The sequence below is a fragment of the Pholis gunnellus genome (genome assembly GCF_910591455.1).
Source record: "Pholis gunnellus genome assembly, chromosome: 12".
In the NCBI taxonomy this organism is placed as follows: domain Eukaryota; kingdom Metazoa; phylum Chordata; class Actinopteri; order Perciformes; family Pholidae; genus Pholis; species Pholis gunnellus.
In genome coordinates, this window is record NC_136539.1 from 3,516,251 (window position 1) to 3,534,922 (window position 18,672).

Consider the following 18,672-nt stretch of genomic DNA (forward strand, 5'->3'; position numbering starts at 1 on the left):
GCCCGTTCAGTTCACGAGCTGTTTACTCTCACCAGCGCGTGCATTTCTAAAGCGAATCATGTGACATGGAGCTGCAGGAAAAAGTACCTGTGCCGATATTTACAGAAGTAGATAAGGACGTGTTTCTGCGAGATATTTATCCAGAGGTAAGATACACCCGGGCGGCTAGTGTTGGTCCTCACGGCTGCAGGAAAATGTGTCTAAACTACACTCTCCAGCTGCAACATCACCAGACTGCTGCTGCTTCTTTGACTTTTTTCTTGTTCAGCTTACATTGTCAGTGTTGCACGACAAAAACTCCCCAAAAAGGGTTTGCTTATCCTGGTACACAAGACAATGGTTAGATAAAACTACCAATCTGAGATGAAGATGGCACCTTAGCTCTGGGGAACTGTGATGGGCATTTCTCACCACTCTGTGACATTTTAAAGACTAAAGTGTTTTTGATACATTGATAAAGTGATTCATCCATAATGACAATAATCATTAGCTGCAGCCTTAAGACAATCTCAAGTTAGAGATTTGCCCCGTAATGCTCCCCCGCTGCTCTCCAATGTGTACATGAACTGAACACTGGAAAACTGTTTAATTTTAGAGACACAACCACCTGCAGCCATATTTACTGTCATGCAGAATCCACTAGCTGTCACTTTGTTCAGGGTCTTAAAGCTACTCCAGTTTTTTGGAGTTGCACGCTAGTACTCCCCACGACAAGAAAAGTGATCTTGTGATGTGTAGAATTGTTGGAGTGGCCCTTTAAGTTATATATAATGTTATGTAAGATATTGGATCCTGGAGTACATTTATTTGCCATCAGACAGAGTGTACAGATGTGCATCTACAGCTAAATGTACGCCGATTTGTTCCCAGCGCAGACCAGCCGTCCTGAGAGGCACGTGTCTCGGACCATGCCTGGAGAAGTGGACGGTGGAGTATCTGGGACAGAGAGGGGGAGACAAGGAAGTGAAGATCCACGTGTCCACTGTGCCGCAGATGGACTTCCTTCACAAAAACTTTTCTTACAAGTGAGCTCTCTCTCTCTCTCTCTCTCTCTCTCTCTCTCTCTCTCTCTCTCTCTCTCTCTCTCTCTCTCTCTCTCTCTCTCTCTCTCTCTCTCTCTCTCTCTCTCTCTCTCTGATCAACACTCCTCTGCAGAGTTCTCAGCTACACCTCTTTATTTACAGGACTCTGCCATTCAATGAGTTTGTGAAAAGGGCATCTGAAAAAAAGCACTCTGACTTCTTCCTGTGTGAGGTAAGGATCATAATATATATATGTATGTATATATATATACTTTCACAGTATGTTGTGAGTGTCTTTTAATGCCACTCTTTCCTTGATCTTATGTTAGGACGAGAGCTATTACCTTCGATCACTGGGAGAAAACGTTCGAAAGGTATTAAGAAGACTTATGAAATATGTGAAGATAGAGCTAGGTTAGGTTTTGTACCTTTCAGATTGTGCATCAACTAACATTGTATTTATATGGCAAAAAAACAACCAAAAACCGTCTTCAGTCCAACTCGGCGAAAGCTCTTGACCAGGAATATAAATGTCTTTCTCTCAGGAACCCGCTGATCTGAGCAAACAGTTCCCGGACTTGGCGGAGGATTTTCACATCCCACAGTTCTTTGAACCCGATCAGTTTTTCTCCAGTGTGTTCCGCATCAGCTCCTGTGGTCTGCAGCTGTGGACGCACTACGACGTGAGCGCCCTGCATTTAGTTATACTTTACATACATACAAGTGCTAATTCAATACTTTAATTTACCTCTCCCAGTAAATAATGTTGAGTTTCTAAGTCGGTAGCCTCAGTAAGCTCTCCCTCTTCGGGTCTTTGTGGTCCATTCCTTCAGGTGATGGACAACCTGCTGGCTCAGGTGACGGGGAGGAAGAGAGTGGCTCTCTACAGCCCCCAGGATGCATTGCACCTCTACCTGTCAGGCAAGTGGCTGTGCGAAGATGCCAGTTTGTTTGATTGCTCAAAATATACTGTATCAACCCCACTAGGAATGGGTGTTTTATGGTTTATAATATTATAGTGCCTCTTTTCATTTTAATTCAACCCATCAGGTGATAAATCGGAGGTGCTGGACATCGACTCCCCGGACCTGAATCAGTTTCCTGAGTTTGTGAAGGCAAAGAGATACGAGTGTGTGCTGGAGCCCGGGGATCTACTTTTTATCCCTGGTAAGTAAAGCTGTCCACATTAAGCGAGTCCTCCTGCAATGCCACCTACTAGATATACGACATCATACTGTCATGCTTCTCATGTAACTCTCACACCAAATGCTTGTTGCTCACAAATCCCGGTGGATGCTTAATATTGGAAACACACCGCACACTTCAGTAACTTGGTTGAAATAATCAGGGTGTCCCTGCTTTCCTCAGCCCTGTGGTTCCACAACACCCTGGCCCTGCACTTCGGTGTGGGCGTAAATGTCTTCTGGCGCCATCTACCTGCCGACAGCTATGACCGGAAGGACCCGTATGGTAACAAAGACCCCGCGGCCGCGACCCGAGCCCTTCAGGCGCTGGAGAGGGCGCTATGCACTCTGGACGAGCTCCCGGACGATTATCGGGACTTTTACGGGCGCCGAATGGTCCAACGTATCCAGAAGCGGACGTACTGTGACGGCCCGTCGAGCACAGTAAGCCCGTCCTAAAGCATACTCTGCTTTATGGTCTGTTTGACTCTAAATGGACCATAATGTACTAAATGAACATCATGCTGTATTGAAGAAGACTTTAAACTAGAGATTGAGACCATAAACTCATGTTTACAATGTTTACTGAGGTAATAAATCAAGAGAGAAGTAGAGTCATTTTCTCATAGACTTCTATACAACCAAGACTTCTTCCAACCTGAGATGTCGCCCCCTGCTGGTTAGTAGAGAGAATGAACGTTTTAAGAAACTTCCTCATGGTCTTCACTCGGTTGCCGCCTGTATGGGGCTAATTTCCATGAAAGCGATAAACCATTTCCAGAATTCATACATGTTATTCCTAAACTATGTGGTATAAAGTGTGCTGCACCATTGACGATAAATTAGTAGAGATGTTCTAGATGACACTGAGCACCCAGGAGAATGTTCCAGGTTTCACAACACTACGATAGAATGAAGCTCTTTTGGGTATAAAAAGTAATACAACTTTCTGTGGTTTCACAAAATCATCCCATTCATTGTCTATGGAGCAGCCTCCACACTTACTACTTGATGACATCACAAGTTAGAGACTTCCTTTCTCTGGTTTCAGAGCAGCTCATGTTCACTAGTATTGATTGGACTTTCTTAGGCCATGGAAGTAACATATTGGACTTCGTCCTTTAGTTGGTATTCCCCTTTAATGTCTCACAAAAGCAACTATATCGTGGTTTCTTGCTGAGAAATTTACAGGGAAGCACTTTCCTGAAAAATAAAAAAAAATATTTGTGGCCAACACACAGCATGAAGATGAAAATAACACCAAAGCCTTTTTTAATGCATTAGCAAAACTCATAAACTGTTTCTTCAAGAACAGCTAGTGTTCCAGCTACAACAGCACTCTTGTTTCTCTTACAGCATGTCTGCACTTCACCTTCAAATATGTATCTTGAAGTATTCTTTAACATAGTATGTATTGCTTCAGAATCTAATGCGTGCTGCAGACCACGTTTCATAACTTTTGCTTTATTTCACATTTTTTGTGCCGATTTCACCTTCATCAGGGAGAAGGTTCTCCATCTAGTCAATCAGTCGTGTTACTTTAAGAGTTATTCAAATCTTTTCAATATATTAGACCCTTTTAAAGCATTTTAATCTAATAGGAGTAAATATTGTAAACACCAATTTGAAGAGAAGATTGCGGCGTTGTCTTGAATTCCTTGGACTTAAGATGCTTTATATTTTTCTTGAATTACTGCAAAACTACAGCAGCACATTGCAGCCATCACAGAAACATGTTTGCTCCCTTTAGTTGAAGTTAGTTTTAATGAATAATCTTTTTCATGTTATAACTAGATGCTTTTCATAATATACCATTCTGTCATTATATAGTTAATCAGTTCGTTTTTGCGATACACTTTTTGTTGTAACATGAATGTGCATACATAAAATTACAGCAAACTTAAAGTGCATCAAGTTTTCTGTAAAAGCGGATATTTGTTTTATATTTCATAACATGTAAAGGATCTTACATGAAAAGGCTCATTAAAACAATGTTTTTTACGCTGTCATTTCAGACTTCACTGACTGTATAAAGAAATTAGAAACCTCAGATACACGTCGTCTACTGCCTCACTTGTTCCAAACTGCTGTCTACGAGGTGAAGAATGACAACATGAAGGAAACATTGGCAGAATAAAGCTCGGTCTACGGGGAACAATGTTAGTAAGGAAACGTTTAGAAGTCCGGGACTAAAATGCTGGTTTTGCACATACCAATATGGTTGGAGCTTTTATTGCACAAAGATTACAGTTGTTGAAGTTCCCTTACAAACAGGTTGAAGCTTTGTAAACAGTGAAGCAGCTCCTCCCCAGTGTGTTTGCTGAGTCCCCCGTCGTCACATTCCTTCAGTGAGTCTCAGCGGGTCAGTGTGTCCCTAAGAGCCGACCGGTGACCGATGCAGGAAGCAGAGAGAAGCTTGTGTCTTAGCAGAGGGGCGGGTACACGCTGTGAGCCAGAGCTGCCGGCTACGTTAAGGACCGACTATTGGTGACTTCTGGACTGTTGACATTGTGTGATATTGTGGGTTTTTTGGGGGGGGAGCGCAATCCTTTTTGTTGAGTTTTACCACAAACATGGACACCTTTAAAAATAGTTTGGCTTTGAATGCAAATGAGGAAAATATACTTCATTTTGCCTTTTCATTCACGACACACACAAAGCACTCCGTGTTCTCCGCACTGAACATCACAGTCTCGGGTCACGGACACGGTGGAGTACCGTTCCCTGCACTGTGATCCGTCTTTTATTTATTCATCTGTCCTCCATGTGAGCAAGACAAGTCAGTATCTTGAATCTCGATGAAAGCAGCAGAAAGCAGGGTGCAGTGCAGCATTCTTCGTCTTCGACAACAGAGTGGCGCTCCGTCCCGGGACTCTCCGCGTGGCCCGTTCCCCCTTTTAGCAGAGCAGTGCAGAGGGTCAACCACAAAGACCCGCTCATGTACGTTCTGGGTGTGTGTGCATTAATGCTACGGAGACTTCTCAGTCAGAAAACGGACAAAGAAATGGCACATTGCTTGTTGTTGTTCTCTATTCTGTGGATATGATAACTAAGATTTTAGATTATTTTTTTTGATTATTTTTCATACGGTTGCTATCAGGCAGATGGAAGAGATGCGGGAGGACTCTTTTACAGGAGATGAGCCAGTTTCTATGGAGTCTGTGCCATGCCGCGACTGGACTTCATCTTCTCCAGTCTTTTAGAGAGGTGGCTGTTGTTTGACTCTAGTTCATCGACTTTGTCCAGTGCTGATCGCAGCTGTCGGGTCACACGGAGAGAGAGAACAGATTAAAACAGAGCCTGTTCAACGGTCCGGCTCGTCATTTGTCTTGCAGTGTAAGAAAACAGAACTCTACCTCTCTCTGTAGTTTACGTTTCTCTGCCTTCAGCTCATCCTCCACTTTCTCTGCGTTCTCTGATGCAGACTTGTAGCGCGTCACCTGACCCTCAAGTCTGGTCACCTTGAAACCAAAATAAAATAAAAAAACACTTCTTAGGTGAGAATATTTACTTGTTTTTTTAGGTATGCTATGAATTCAGGATTCTTGTCAGCTTACATTTTGTTCCAAAGCGGTCACTTCTTGCTCTGCCTTCACAAGCTTGAACTTAAAGTCACTTATTTGCCTGCTTGAATCCCCTGGAAAGATTTAGCAAAAGCAAATATTCTTCAGTTGGAGGCGACAATGAAATAAAGTGCAACTACTGATTGTTCACTCACTCTGCAGCTCTATCAAGTTTGGATCGTTGCCGTTTTCAACAATTTCCCCATCCGGGCTCGAAGCGTTCTCAGTGCCGTTCCTCTGTGTCTTCTGATCCAGCTGGGACTTCAGCTTCTTTACCTGCAAACGGAGCCATTAACACATCAGCTGATGAAGGAATATTGGCAACACATCTAATGAAAATACCCCAACCCTGCCAAGACTAAAGGCATTCATATTTATAAACCCCTCACAAATATATAGTTTCATCTTTCAAAAGGCTCAGTCGTTCCTGAAACAGCGGGTCGCTGTGGCTTTTTAGCAAACATAACTCAAACAAGAAGAACTAGTACATTTGTTGGGGACTATTTTCAGCGGTGGATCAATACACAATTGGTGCTCTAGTGAGTATTTAGAGCAGCAGGTGTGAGTGGGATTTGATTGACTACAGTGTGTGTATTCATGGTTGATGAAGGAACACGTCACACACAGTGTGACTCAGTAATATGGTTTGAATAGCTTCTGGACAACAGAGGAAGAAGATGTATCAAGCTTGCTTGTTAGTAGGATCAACTCATTGTTTTGGTCTTTTCATAAAATGTCATAAAAAGCATTTGTTTTCGAGGTCATTTCTAATCATAAAGCATTATTTGTGAACCTTGAACTCTAATAACTTCACTTAAACATGGTTGTCAAGCAAAGTCTGGTGTTTTTATAAATACTTTATATCGTATAAGAGTTCTGTTGACAGGTGTCTTACTACAAATGCCTTTATGAAATACCACTCAAACACGGAGCACCATTTACTGCGTTGAACATTGTTTGTTCTGTCAGAAATAGACTGAAGAGGAAAAAGCAGCTCATTTGAACACATTTGTCTTATTTCTTTAATCAGGAACTGTCCTCATGAGAAAGTTATTTTTTTCTTCACTTTCCCTGATTCTCTCCATTTGATCACGTTATAGTCACTTCTGCAGCTGTAGGTAGAACTCCTTTCCTTTGTAACCCGTTTACAGTACATGCACTTAGGTAACCGTGCTGTTCTGACACTGTGGCTCCTCTGTTAATAGCAATGGGACAAACATATACGGAAATAGAAAAATATGGCCTTGCAACACGCTGCTATGACATGAAATGTATTAAATATTAGCTCCTGATGTAAATTGTAATATTCCTGAGACTACAGATGCCTGTCTTAGTAAATGCATGAATCACGGACCCACCTGCTCGATCATTTTTTCCCGCTCATCCACCAGTTTCCTCAGACGAATCTCTGCGAGACAGAACACAGGTTTGAGATGACACTCGACTTCAGAATCTCGGTCACAGATCATTCATTCAAATGGAGTGTTGTGCATCACAAACAACAATCACAACTGCCGCCATCCATCTTTGAATAAAAAGAAGTTCACATACCAGGGGTGGGAGGAGCCAAGGAGATGGTGGGAGTGGTGGGTGGGGGGGGGGGAGTTGATGCATGCAACAGTGCAGGCTTCCGTGGGGATAGACGGAGCGGAGTGTGTGTGGGGGGGTGGTAGGTTGTTAGCATGCACAAACTGTGGAGAGGAGGGTCAATACAAGAGCACACAGCTGACTACATTCTCACTATGTGACCACACAGTAAGGTGTAACTGGACTATGTGTACATGTGCTGACTGAATGACTGCTGACACATTGCATTCCATCAATTTCCCAACAAAAAATGCATTTGGATCAACATTTAAAACTGGTAACAGCAGGGTGTTTATTGGCATTTCGGCGTGGACGCACTACATTCATCTTTTCCATTAAGTGCAACAAAATGCAAACATACATTTTCCATTCTTGTAGATGGAAATGACTTTCAAACAGCAGTTGTATTAATCCCTGAGAACAGATCAGGGTCTCCCAGCACTTTGCATTTTTACCATCAACATTACCATGAACATGTAAAAGCTAGTTCACCAACTAACGAATTACCAAATAACATCTGTGTGTTTCTATTGTACACCTATGCAATGAATAAATCAATTTGTAGCATGAGAAAATGATGTGATACAATATTATCCATCTATGACACACAAGCAGCATGATGAATGTGCATCAATAACAAAATAATGTTACATGACATAGCAAGTGCAGTATTGTCCAATAGTAAGATCTACCGTTACCAAGCAGTTCACGTTCTGGTACCGACAGCTGTCCTTCAGACAGTTTACATGGAGTCAATTAAAATGAAAATGATATACAAACGTATATTCATTTGGGAAAGGATCAAAGTGTGGCACAAATATATTTTACTACTTTGTAAACAGCTAAGCAAAGACAGATGAAATGATATATATCTATACTATATACTATCTATAAGCTAAGACATCTTACACTCCTCTTTGCCCTTGCCTTTGCCTTTCTTGCTGTTCTTCTTCACATCTTTCCCTGTCTGCTGTGGCTCTTTACTGCTGGCCACTTGTTCTGCTCTCTTTGGTGAATCTCCGCCCTGCAGCTCAAGCTTAATAGCATCTAATCCTTCGTCTACGGGCACAGACGCCGTCTGGACAATGTCCTCTGCAACAGCACACACCTCTCCTCCCTCTGTAATGTGCCCGGGCTCATCTGCCACACCCACTTCTTCCTCTGGAATGTTTTTCTGCTTTTCACACACATCTTCCACACGGTCCCCCTTTTCAGACGAGGCGTCCTCACCAGAGTTGAGGTTGTCTGGAGGCGCAGTATCCAGTGACTCTACCTGGTTACCCCCGTCAACCGTGCTTTCAACTGGCTCGTCTGGTCTACTCTCGTTTGACAAACCACTATTGTTACTTTCATCCGCCATGACTTCAACTCCCTCCTCCACTTCTTCCTGGCTCGGGTTTTCTAGAAGACTTGTTGCTACAGCCTCCTCCACGTCCATGTCATTGAAATCAAAAGAATGGCCTTCATCCTCTTCCCCGTCCTCTTCATCGCTGTCCTGCAGGGTGGGTTGAGACGAATCATCATCCTCAGACTTGTCTTTGCCGGGTTCGTGCAGTTGCTCTGTCTCGCTTGGATCATGTGGATCATTTTGACTGTTTTGATGTTCTGGGTCCTCTTCAACGGTTGAATCTTCAGCTCTGTGGTTCTGCTCCGTTGAGGACCCAATTTCAGTAGCTTCTTTTGGAGAGTCCGGCGTTAACATGTCAATGGTATTGATCTTTTCGGTTTCAGAGAACACTTCGGCATTTGATTCCTCTGTCGGATCCTGGCTTTGTACGTTACCCAGTTGTTCGGCCTGCGCTACTCCAACAGTCTCCACCAGACTCTTCACAGAGTCAAATGCATCTGTGTTTTTCATTAATGATGCACTGTCACAACGGTCACCTTTTTCATCATGTGAGCGGTCTGACTCAACTAAACCCTCTGCGTCTCTCAAGCCTCCGTTCAGCTCCTCCTTTTCAGTTCTGTCTGATTTGAGCTCTGAATCCTCCCCGTCAGGAGGAAAGGCTTCCTGCTCAGTCATCTCCTCGTCATCTCTGACTGTCTCAGTAGCCTCCTCTGGACCTCCACCAGAAACCTCGATGGAAGCGTCACCGCTGCCCAAGTTCGCAGCTGCGGACGGCTCTAAGCCAGACAAGCTCTTGAAAGTGTTGGTGAAGACATCGATAAAGAACTGGGCCACAGACGCGCTGTCCTTACTCTCAGGATTGCTTGTGGGTTCAGATTCATCAGCAGCAATGTCTCCATTGCTTGGAACATGTAATTCTTCAGTGTTTTCCTTACCGCTCGTTTCAAAGGTGTTCTCGGGGTTAGTAGTTGTACATTCAGATTGCATCTCATCAATAGACCCACCTTCATCCTCTACACTATCAACAATTTCTGACTCCATGTGGATGACATTGTCAGTGGTTGAGATCTCGGGTTCACTTTTAGAGTTATCTATACTGGAAGAACCCTCTCTGTCGAGACCATCAGTGCTCTCGGCACCTTTAGAGTTGTCGATAAGATCAGAAGTGCTGGGGTTGGTCTCTGGAACAGGACTTGTTATAGATCCCACTTCCTCTACTTTCTCAGTTTCCAAAGTGTGTTCCTCGTCTTGCTCATTCTTTCTGGCATTTGTTCTGGAGTTGAGAGTTTCAACGTGAGAAAAGGTAACAGCGGGAGCCACTGCCTCTACTGCTTTTACCATTTCAGTTTCCGAACATAGTCGCTTGTTCTGTTCATCCGTAACATGATCAAACCTTTCTTCCTTGGGAGTTGCCACGGGTTCTGCTTCTTCTACGTTCTCCGTCTCCAACTTTTCTTCGCTGTCGTGCTCCTCTGTAACAAGTTCCACTGCCGATTCTTTCAGAGTTTCATTGGTTAAAAAGGTTTCCCTGGGTTTCGCTGCTTCTACTTCCTCTTCTTGATCCACCCTTGACTTCTTGACGGTTTCAGTGGCAGAACCGTCGAGTTCAGGTTCTGCCGTTGGCCCATTATTTCTTGTAGCTGATTCGTTTATTTCTTTTTTGCCTTTTTCTTGGTGAGCTCCATCTTTTTGTTGGTTCTTATCGTCATGCGTTCCTTTCTTTTTGCCTCTCCTCTTCCTTTTCTTCTTCTTCCCTGCAGCAGCGGCGCCCTGAGCCTGACATTTACCTGATATTTCCTCTGCCTCGTCGTTCTCTGCCTCTTCTGCATTCTCAGGCTCTTGTTGAGGTTTAGTGTTTGACACGGCTGGGTCGGACTCATTCGGCAAACTTTCTGTCATAACACCTTGTGCAACTTTTTGCTGACGACATGATTCTGTACTTTGCAAGTTACTTTCCTCATCTTCCTGTTTGTTTTCTTGCTCCTCAAAAAGGTTGTTACATGACTCTCTAATGTCATCACTCTGTGTGTCAACACTACAGCTTTTGGTTTCTGTCTCCCCTAAACCTGGGTTACTTGTCTCCCCTAAATCTCCCCCTTTAGGAGCTTGGGTTTCTGGAACATTTTCCTCAGAACTTGTTACAATCTTTTGAAGCTCAGGGCTGCAAATGATTATATCTTTGGCTTCTGTGATTGATTGGTCAATAATGTCAACATTTAAGTCCTTGTTTAGGACACTTTCTTCAATATTGTCTTCTTCTGTGGCCGTCTTCTTGTCCTCATCTAAGCACAACGTCTGTTCTTCTGTTGGCTGTTCTTCGCTAGATGTTTCCAGCGTGGACACACCATCAACATTACAGAGTGCATCACAGCTCGCGTGATTCTCTTTTTCTTCCTCAAACATCTCTCGATGCTGCTCTGGATCGACCTCTTCCTCTCCGCTACTTCTCAACGGAGTCTCCTCTGTGTTGCCTGAGAGATCATGAAGAGTACACGGTGACGGAGGGACAAAAAGTGTTGACTCAAGACATGATTTTCAAAACTGTAATCTTCATCAGGAAGTGCATCAGCAGAAGTCAAGGTAAGGCAGAACACCTGATTGATTCAGTGGCCAGGAAGAGAAGCACAGAGCCAATAACAAGAAGAAGAAGAAGAAAGGCCGGAGGAACACCAAAATTAAGTTCTTGATTCCCATCACATCGATCGACAAAAGAAGAAGCCGGCTGCTCAAAGATATACGTTACAATGCATTTACAATAATGTTCCTTACACAGACTATTTGCTTCTAAAAGAGTTCTCAAAAGCTTTGTACCATCAACCCTTTAGAGACCGGTCAGCATCTACACACCTACACCACATGCATTAACATGTGTGAGTTAGTTGTGATTCAGAACTAATCTGTGTTAACTGAAATGATGAAAAAGGTGCAAGAGAAACGAATCAAAAGCCAAAACATTAATACTGAAGACTAGGGGTGAAAAAGGTGACTAAGATGAACTCCAGGGGTCAAGGAGCATGCTGAGCTTGTAAGTGGAAAGCAAGAGGTTGGATAGATGTTTCTTAAAGGGATAAGGCTGGCGTTTCTCTGTATTTTTCTTTTTGTCAACAAATTCGAAGAAAGTACGAAAAATAACTAATGCTGTAGTCGGTCACTCACTACTGTCTGGATTTCCCAACTTGTCTGCAGCACGAGCTCATTGGTTCCGTCTACAGATGTACATTCTAAAAACTGGTCATGAATGCATAATCGTATTTTATAAAAGGATCAGTCATTTTTAGTCATTTCCTAAAGCAGCTGGTCACTGTAGTTTTTAGCAAACGTTACTCCAACAGGAATAAACATTCATTAATATGAATTTGGTGCTCTAGTGAGTATTAACATGTGTGTATGAATGTGGCTCACAGATGTGTTTTTGGACAACAATGGAGCTCTGTGGCACAGAGGAAGAGTGAATATGAAAAAAATATATATATATATATATATATATATATATATATATATATATATATATATATATATATATATATATATATATATATATATATATATATATATATATATATATATATATATATATATATATATATATATATATATATATATATATATATATATATATATATATATCTCTCAGGCTGCCACACAATACTTGTTAGTGGGATCAATTCGTTGTTGATTTTGTATGCAGTGAAACTGATCTCAAAATAGTCAATGTATATTACGTGATCTACAAATAAAAAAAGTAAGATTTAGAATTGTATACAACGATTTATGCTTAATTTTCATTATTTACAAATGCGTGTTCCAAACTTCACACAAATACCAAGCAATTTGAACTTGTGTAAAACACTTCTTGAGTTTTCAAACTTCTAAAAACATTTTTTTTTTTTTAACAATGTTAAATGTGTGCGCACGGATCACGGGATACGTACAAATCAGGTTACATTCGTGTGAAGATATGAACACACATTTGTGAATACCCAAAATGACACACAAATCATTGTACACATTTGTAAATCTTATTTTTCATTTGTAGATGATGTAATATACATTTTGAGATCAATTTTACTCTATCGTTTAATATTTTCATGAATTTGTTTACAATAAAAAGAATTGTAGATGTTGAAATTTCCATTTTCGAGCACTTTTAAAGGACTTCTCATTGATGTTGGCTTTGGAGATTGAAAGCTCCAGAATAACTACAAAGTTAACCTTGTGGTGACATTTTCTTGTCATTGAAAGTGTCCGACCTGAAGAATAAACTTTCAGTCTCCAGAACAATACAGAATACCACCAGACTTATCCTCTCAGGAAACTGAAAATCAGAGTTGAAGACACTTAACATTCCAAGAGCACAACACTGGGAACTGAAGAGTTCATTCCAAAATTAGACCATTCGGATCAGATATCAAGTGTGAGAGAACAATTACTTGTTTTATATGTTGGTTGCTGAATTTTCGGTTCCACCACTACTGTATTTTAGCTTTTTGGAATGAAAGTCTTCAGATAGTTGACGGTAGTGAGAAGTTTTACCGAGCATGCCGTTCCCCTCCGTTGGGGCGGTCTGCGAGTCCTGAGCTGGTTGGGTAGCAGGGTCTGCACTGGGGGACCCGTCCACTTCGGCCTCACCAATCTCTCCATTGATGTTTAGATCAGGACCCAGTACTATTCCATGTTTCTAGAAAAAACAGAAAGGCAAACATTAGCTCCATAGAGTACACACCTTCAAAATAAGTCACAATGTAAAAGCTGTATATTAGGTTTAGGAATGTTTGAAACAACGAAGCAAATATACAATAAATATTTGCACTTGTAATTACTTTCTACCTTTCTACAATATCGCAGGACTCTGTTTTACCTTTAAAGCTTTAGTTACCCTGACAACAATATTCAAGACTTTAATGTCACTTTTCTTCCCAAAACTACACACATCACACACTGAGTACCTTCAGAATGTCTTTCAGCTTCACCGTCTCTTCTCTGAGCTCATCTCGCTCAACTCGAATAGCGTCTGTGTATTCTTTCTGTCGCTCTAAGGCCTGAGCCCCAAGTGTGAGAGAGAGTGAGAAGAAAAGTGTACGAGAGGTGAAAAGAAGTGAAAGTAAAAAGCTGAGTTTCATGCAAAGGAGATACTGAATTCATGTCGGCAAAAGTAAATGCTGAACGTGATGAAGTCAATATAAAAAGGTGCAGCACCAGGGCTCAGAGGCCATACCCCAATCTTTTTATCCTTCCACTCCACCGTCTCCTGCAGGTCAGAGATTTCTCTAACGAAACCTTCCTGTTTGATACGCAGCTGACGGATGTCCTAAACAGCAGCAGAAGGAAAGCAAGTTTGAGATGTAGAGAGAGAAAGAAAAAGAGAAAAACAGTGCATGCGTGTATACAGTGTGTGAACAAAGAGAAAGCCGTGGAGCGCAGTCTTTCTAGGTGACAAACGGATTAACAAAACGGTGTTTTCCTTTCTTCACATCTATCTTCAGAACCAATGGGAGGCTCCATTCCTGCACCCCACTCAGAGACACGTTCAGACTGAAGGACAAATACTCACGTTGAGCAGGTCTTCACTTTGTTTTAGAGTCTCTTTCATTTCAGTGAACTGGAACTGGAGCACCGTGTGGGCATGTTTCTCACGCTCGTGTTCCTGTGAGGAACAAAAGACAGATTGACAACCAATAACCCCTTTTGCTTTCATTAGAAACATCTCATACACACCCCATCCGGAAACATTACAGGAATGCTACTTGCATCGCTGTCAAGTGTGATGTCATTCTGAGAGCGGTGTCATACAGTCCTCATTTGAAAGATATGTAACACATACAGTATGATGTATGTCCTTATGTACAAATACAATGCTGTTTTACTGCATTAGATGTAGTTGTAACAAAGAGTAGAGAAGCACAGACACAAAACTGAGGTGCTTTTTTGACAACCGCCCCTAGAGGGCGCTGCGTTACTGCTGCTGCCATTTTGTGCTGAATACACCTAAAGAGTCTGGTCGACTGAGCGTCGACATGAAAAGGTTTGCCTGGTTTCTATAAATGTTCCTCAGTGTTGGATTTTTCTAGCTTCCATTTATGTCCATTGCTCACATTTTGCTCCCAAGTGGTGAAAAAGTTAAGTTATGTCTTTCTATTTGGAACACTGCTTTGATTCTTCAATGAATTTAACAAATAATAAAAACAAGTAAGTAAATAGTTATCATAGTATGCATCATTCGTTTTGTTATTTTTCAATCAGGTTGTTTTAATGGTGTCATCTCTGGACAGATCATATGGTAGTGTGCAAAGGAACGACCAATCAGCTTTCACTTCTCATCAATGTAAGTTCTTTGGCTGTAGCATTAAAACAAAGCATTAACTGTGTGTTGGATTAACAATATGAACAGAAAACTAAAACTTGACCAAGCTCTACTTTGGTGTCATTACAGCACAACAACACTCCGTATGCTTAGTCATTCAGCTCCACCTTAGTTTATCATCTATCCTCATGTCAGAAAAGTGTTCAAAACACATGATGCATTCAAGGGTTGTGGGAAACTCAAAAACAGGACTTTAATATCTGCAACCTTTCCATGTTTAACCACATTTTCATAATTTGAATTCAGGATGCTGGAAGATTCCAGTCTCTGCATGTAGATTTCTATTGTAATGGTTTTGTGGAAGGCAGAGCATGAAGAGTCTGGGCTCCCACTTTACACCGTTAAAGCCATGTTTCCTATGTAGATGTGGTCGGCCTCTGCAGAGTGGAGGGGTCCAACGTAAAGGTTGAGAAGTTATGGAAACCAGTGTGCTAGCAGGTTGTTTCTTAAATCACACTTTAGTGGCATTGAACAAGGAGAGACATGAGCTCCCAAGCAATGACATTGATTTACATTTCTCAACAGCAGAGTGCTTCGAACTAAATTAAAATAGATAATGTGTTTTATGACACTCCATACAGATGGATACATTCAGGGTTTATGAATTAAAAAAACCTTCAGATACCAGATTTAAGCCATTTGGGTTTCCTACAATTATAGAAGTGAGCCACATATCACTTGTTTTAAAGTCTGTGCCTCTGTGTGCCGGCGGTACCTTGACTTTCTCCTCATATCCGCGGCGCGACTCAGACAGCAGTTCCTCCAGCTCCATGAGCGAGTCCTTGAGCGTGTCCACCTGGTACATCAGGTTGTTCTTCTCGTTATCCAGCTGGGCGTTTGACACCATGGCCTTACGGTACTTCTCCTCCACTTCCACTAAAGCATCCTAATGTCACCACATAAAGACAATATCAGAATATAAGAACACAACAGCTTGGGATACTTTCCTCTATCAAATAGGACGGGCAAACTGTGTTTGGTGTAACAGGTGGATGCAGCTGGCAGAGAAATCCAGACAATGCAACCATCTACTGTATAAGCCTGTGTAAACGTGGTCAGTGGAAATGTTATGTGCAGGCTAACGCACACGCACCAAAATGAAGAAAGACATGCAACGTGCAGACGCATCTTAAACAGTTTGCAAGTTAACAAACAAGTTAGAAAACATCTGCCCAGGGGGAAATAAATGAGAAATAATGCCAGACACAGGCTCTGCATTTGAGCCTCACAAAAGGACTGCAGTTTGATCACCGAGTCCATTTGTAGCAATTTCTCTGTGCCGTTCAACTAGATATCCTGCTCCTCTATGTGTGCCTGTGTGTGTCTACTCGTCTCTCTTCTTTTTAGACACAACCGACATGTGGAATAAGTACATTATTTTTAAAAAGCAATCACAAACTAGGGTGTGGACAGGCGGATTTTGAAATGTTTTACACGTCACAAGTAAAACTTGGGGGAATTGAAACTCCAGGAGAACAGCAGGCAGAGGGGGAGGAAAACCAACAGTGATGCAAGCAAGGAATTTATATAGTATATCCTTTATCGTGTTAATAATTCTATCCGTGTGTTTTCTTGTCAGATGTGAGTCTGTGTCCCGCTGTGTCGCTCTCAGAGCGAATTAAAGAGCAGGCGAGAAAAAAGCCAAATTATTATTGAAACCATTTCTATCTAATTTTCTGTTTGCCGTTTATGGACTCCACCGATCAAACTATTGAGAACTGTCAGCCGATAACCATCGATCGCAGAACCCTTACTGCAGTTATACTACTGTATATGTGTGTCGATATTTGTGCCGAGTCTGGAGCAGCAGTATTGTTTCTAATATACTAAATGGAGAGTTTCTTTGTCTCAGTTTCAATTCAAAAGCCTGTCTGTTGGTGTATTGATCTTGGATCCACTGTTATACAACAGTTTATTTGGCTGTACATCCAACCCACTGTGGTAGTAACAAGGCTGAAATCCCCTGAGGAAGTTAGTGAATAGTGAGTCTGGAGTTGAGTGCTCTGGGGGTCTCTCTCAGGCTTATATACCTTGACTTCTTTTAGGTTCTGCGTGTACTTGGATTCCACATCTTGAATCTGATCCTTCAGTTCATGAATCTCCTGGTGAAGAGTGCAGCAGCAGTGAGCAGAGAAGCACAGTGGGACAACATCAGAAAAGGTGACGGTGCAGACAGTTTGGCAGCAGGACGATGACAAAAGCAACACGGTGTTTGCAGAGAGAATGAAAAATAGCACGACAGCACGGAGATTCATTTCAGCCCGTCTGCTACATTTACTGCTTTCCTCATATAACCTCTCAGAGTACAAGAGTTGGATCCAGTTTGTTGCTCGTGTCCCCTCATGTCTTGCGATTGAATGAAGTTGGGTGGAGAAGTGACTCGGCCTCTTCGACACTCAATTTGTAAAGTAATTACACCATATGGGTTCTGAAGTTCGACTCTGGACAGAATACAGCAGAAACTTTTCTGCAATCAAAACAGCTCAAAAACTCCAAATGTTGTAATTAAATTCTCAATGTGAGTATCTTGATCATATGATGTTGTTAATTTGTTAAATGGCCAGTGTGTAGCATTTCTGGGGATCTATTATTATAAATGGAATATAATATGAATAAAAAAGGTTTTCAGTGAATCTAGGAATTGCCGTGTTTTAGTTAGCTAACAATGAGCCGTTTATATCTACACAGGGAGTACGCCGTGTTTCTACAGTAGCCCAGATGGGACAAACTAAACTCTGGCTCAAGAGATGTTTTAACGTTACCTGAAGGCCACCGTAGTTTTCTGAAACGCTTGTGAAACTTGAGCCGCAGAGTGGTAAACCGTGCTACCGCCAGCCTCCGTCTGACTTGGGTTGCTACCAAAGTTGTGTTATTATGGTATGGCTGCGAGGCGAACGTCGTTACCACGGTTTTGCACTCAGCGGCTCATCTCACAGCAGTCTTTGCAAAGGAGGAGTGAGCAGCGGGGTGTTCAGTTGGTTGCACTCTACAAAGACACCGCTAGATGTCTCTCCAAGTAAATTTCCCATATAATACACATTATGAATATTAAAAAAAACACAATCCATGAGGAAATTTAGTCTCTCGGGCAGAAGGAAGCTACATCTCTTCACCATTACCTTGATTTCTCGTATAGAAGTCTCTGCATCTATAGTTAAAGCCGTCTCGCCGCTTCCTCTCCGCGACGAGGTCCCGCCTACGGAGGTGAGGGTTGCTGCTGTTAAGGCAGAAGCTGCTCGAGATCCCTGAGGAAAAAGAGTTATTACACAAATGGTTTTAAACACGTTTGGACACGTGTTTTTCTCTTTAATACAACAAGTGACAAAGGAAACTTCTGGTGATCCATTCTCTAACCCTAATATGAATTGTTTTATGTGTTGATGACTTAAGAGGTGGAAAAAAAGGATTTCTAAGTTAAGAATATCCTGACAGAACCAGGAAAAGACATCACGCCCTTTTTAAGTCATAAACACAGGAGAGAAAACAATTAAGATCAGACTAAGAAAAGGATCACCAGAATACCTCTCAAGGCTCAAGAATAAAATACAAAGTACTCATTATTCTAACTGATGTCCCTTTAATTAAGCATCTCGACTAACTACATACA

At 41.9% G+C, this 18,672-nt stretch overlaps 2 protein-coding genes across 9 annotated transcripts in view; one reads left to right on the forward strand and one right to left on the reverse strand.

Annotated features, from left to right (window-relative positions):
• Positions 1-57: 57 nt before the first annotated feature.
• tyw5 (tRNA-yW synthesizing protein 5) lies at positions 58-2,940 on the forward strand. The gene is made up of 8 exons (XM_079170440.1): positions 58-146; positions 871-1,025; positions 1,185-1,254; positions 1,352-1,396; positions 1,568-1,705; positions 1,856-1,943; positions 2,073-2,189; positions 2,391-2,940. The coding sequence occupies exons 1-8, from the start codon at positions 66-68 to the stop codon at positions 2,663-2,665; spliced, it is 969 nt and encodes a 322-aa protein (XP_079026566.1). The 5' UTR covers positions 58-65; the 3' UTR covers positions 2,666-2,940.
• A 188-nt stretch (positions 2,941-3,128) lies between these two features.
• The window catches only part of lrrfip1a (leucine rich repeat (in FLII) interacting protein 1a), a 53,918-nt gene continuing 38,374 nt past the window's right edge, over positions 3,129-18,672 (reverse strand). For 5 of the 8 annotated variants that reach the window (XM_079170435.1, XM_079170433.1, XM_079170437.1 and 2 more), the window contains 8 exons: positions 18,185-18,310; positions 17,096-17,167; positions 15,781-15,951; positions 14,256-14,348; positions 13,920-14,012; positions 13,651-13,743; positions 13,238-13,382; positions 7,186-11,175 (listed from right to left, as the gene is read on the reverse strand). In XM_079170435.1, coding sequence (XP_079026561.1) covers positions 8,252-11,175; positions 13,238-13,382; positions 13,651-13,743; positions 13,920-14,012; positions 14,256-14,348; positions 15,781-15,951; positions 17,096-17,167; positions 18,185-18,310 — 3,717 coding nt within the window. In that variant the 3' untranslated portion in view covers positions 7,186-8,251. The other 3 variants (XM_079170439.1, XM_079170434.1, XM_079170436.1) reach the window with 3 other exon arrangements.

What these genes read in the sequence shown, in the direction of transcription:
- tyw5 (XM_079170440.1), top strand. Translation starts at nt 66, where the DNA reads ATGGAGCTGCAGGAAAAAGTACCTGTGCCGATATTTACAGAAGTAGAT. An exon ending in TGGGAGAAAACGTTCGAAAG is followed by an intron (nt 1,397 to 1,567) that starts GTATTAAGAAGA and finishes TCTTTCTCTCAG; the next exon opens with GAACCCGCTGATCTGAGCAA. An exon ending in ATTGCACCTCTACCTGTCAG is followed by an intron (nt 1,944 to 2,072) that starts GCAAGTGGCTGT and finishes TCAACCCATCAG; the next exon opens with GTGATAAATCGGAGGTGCTG.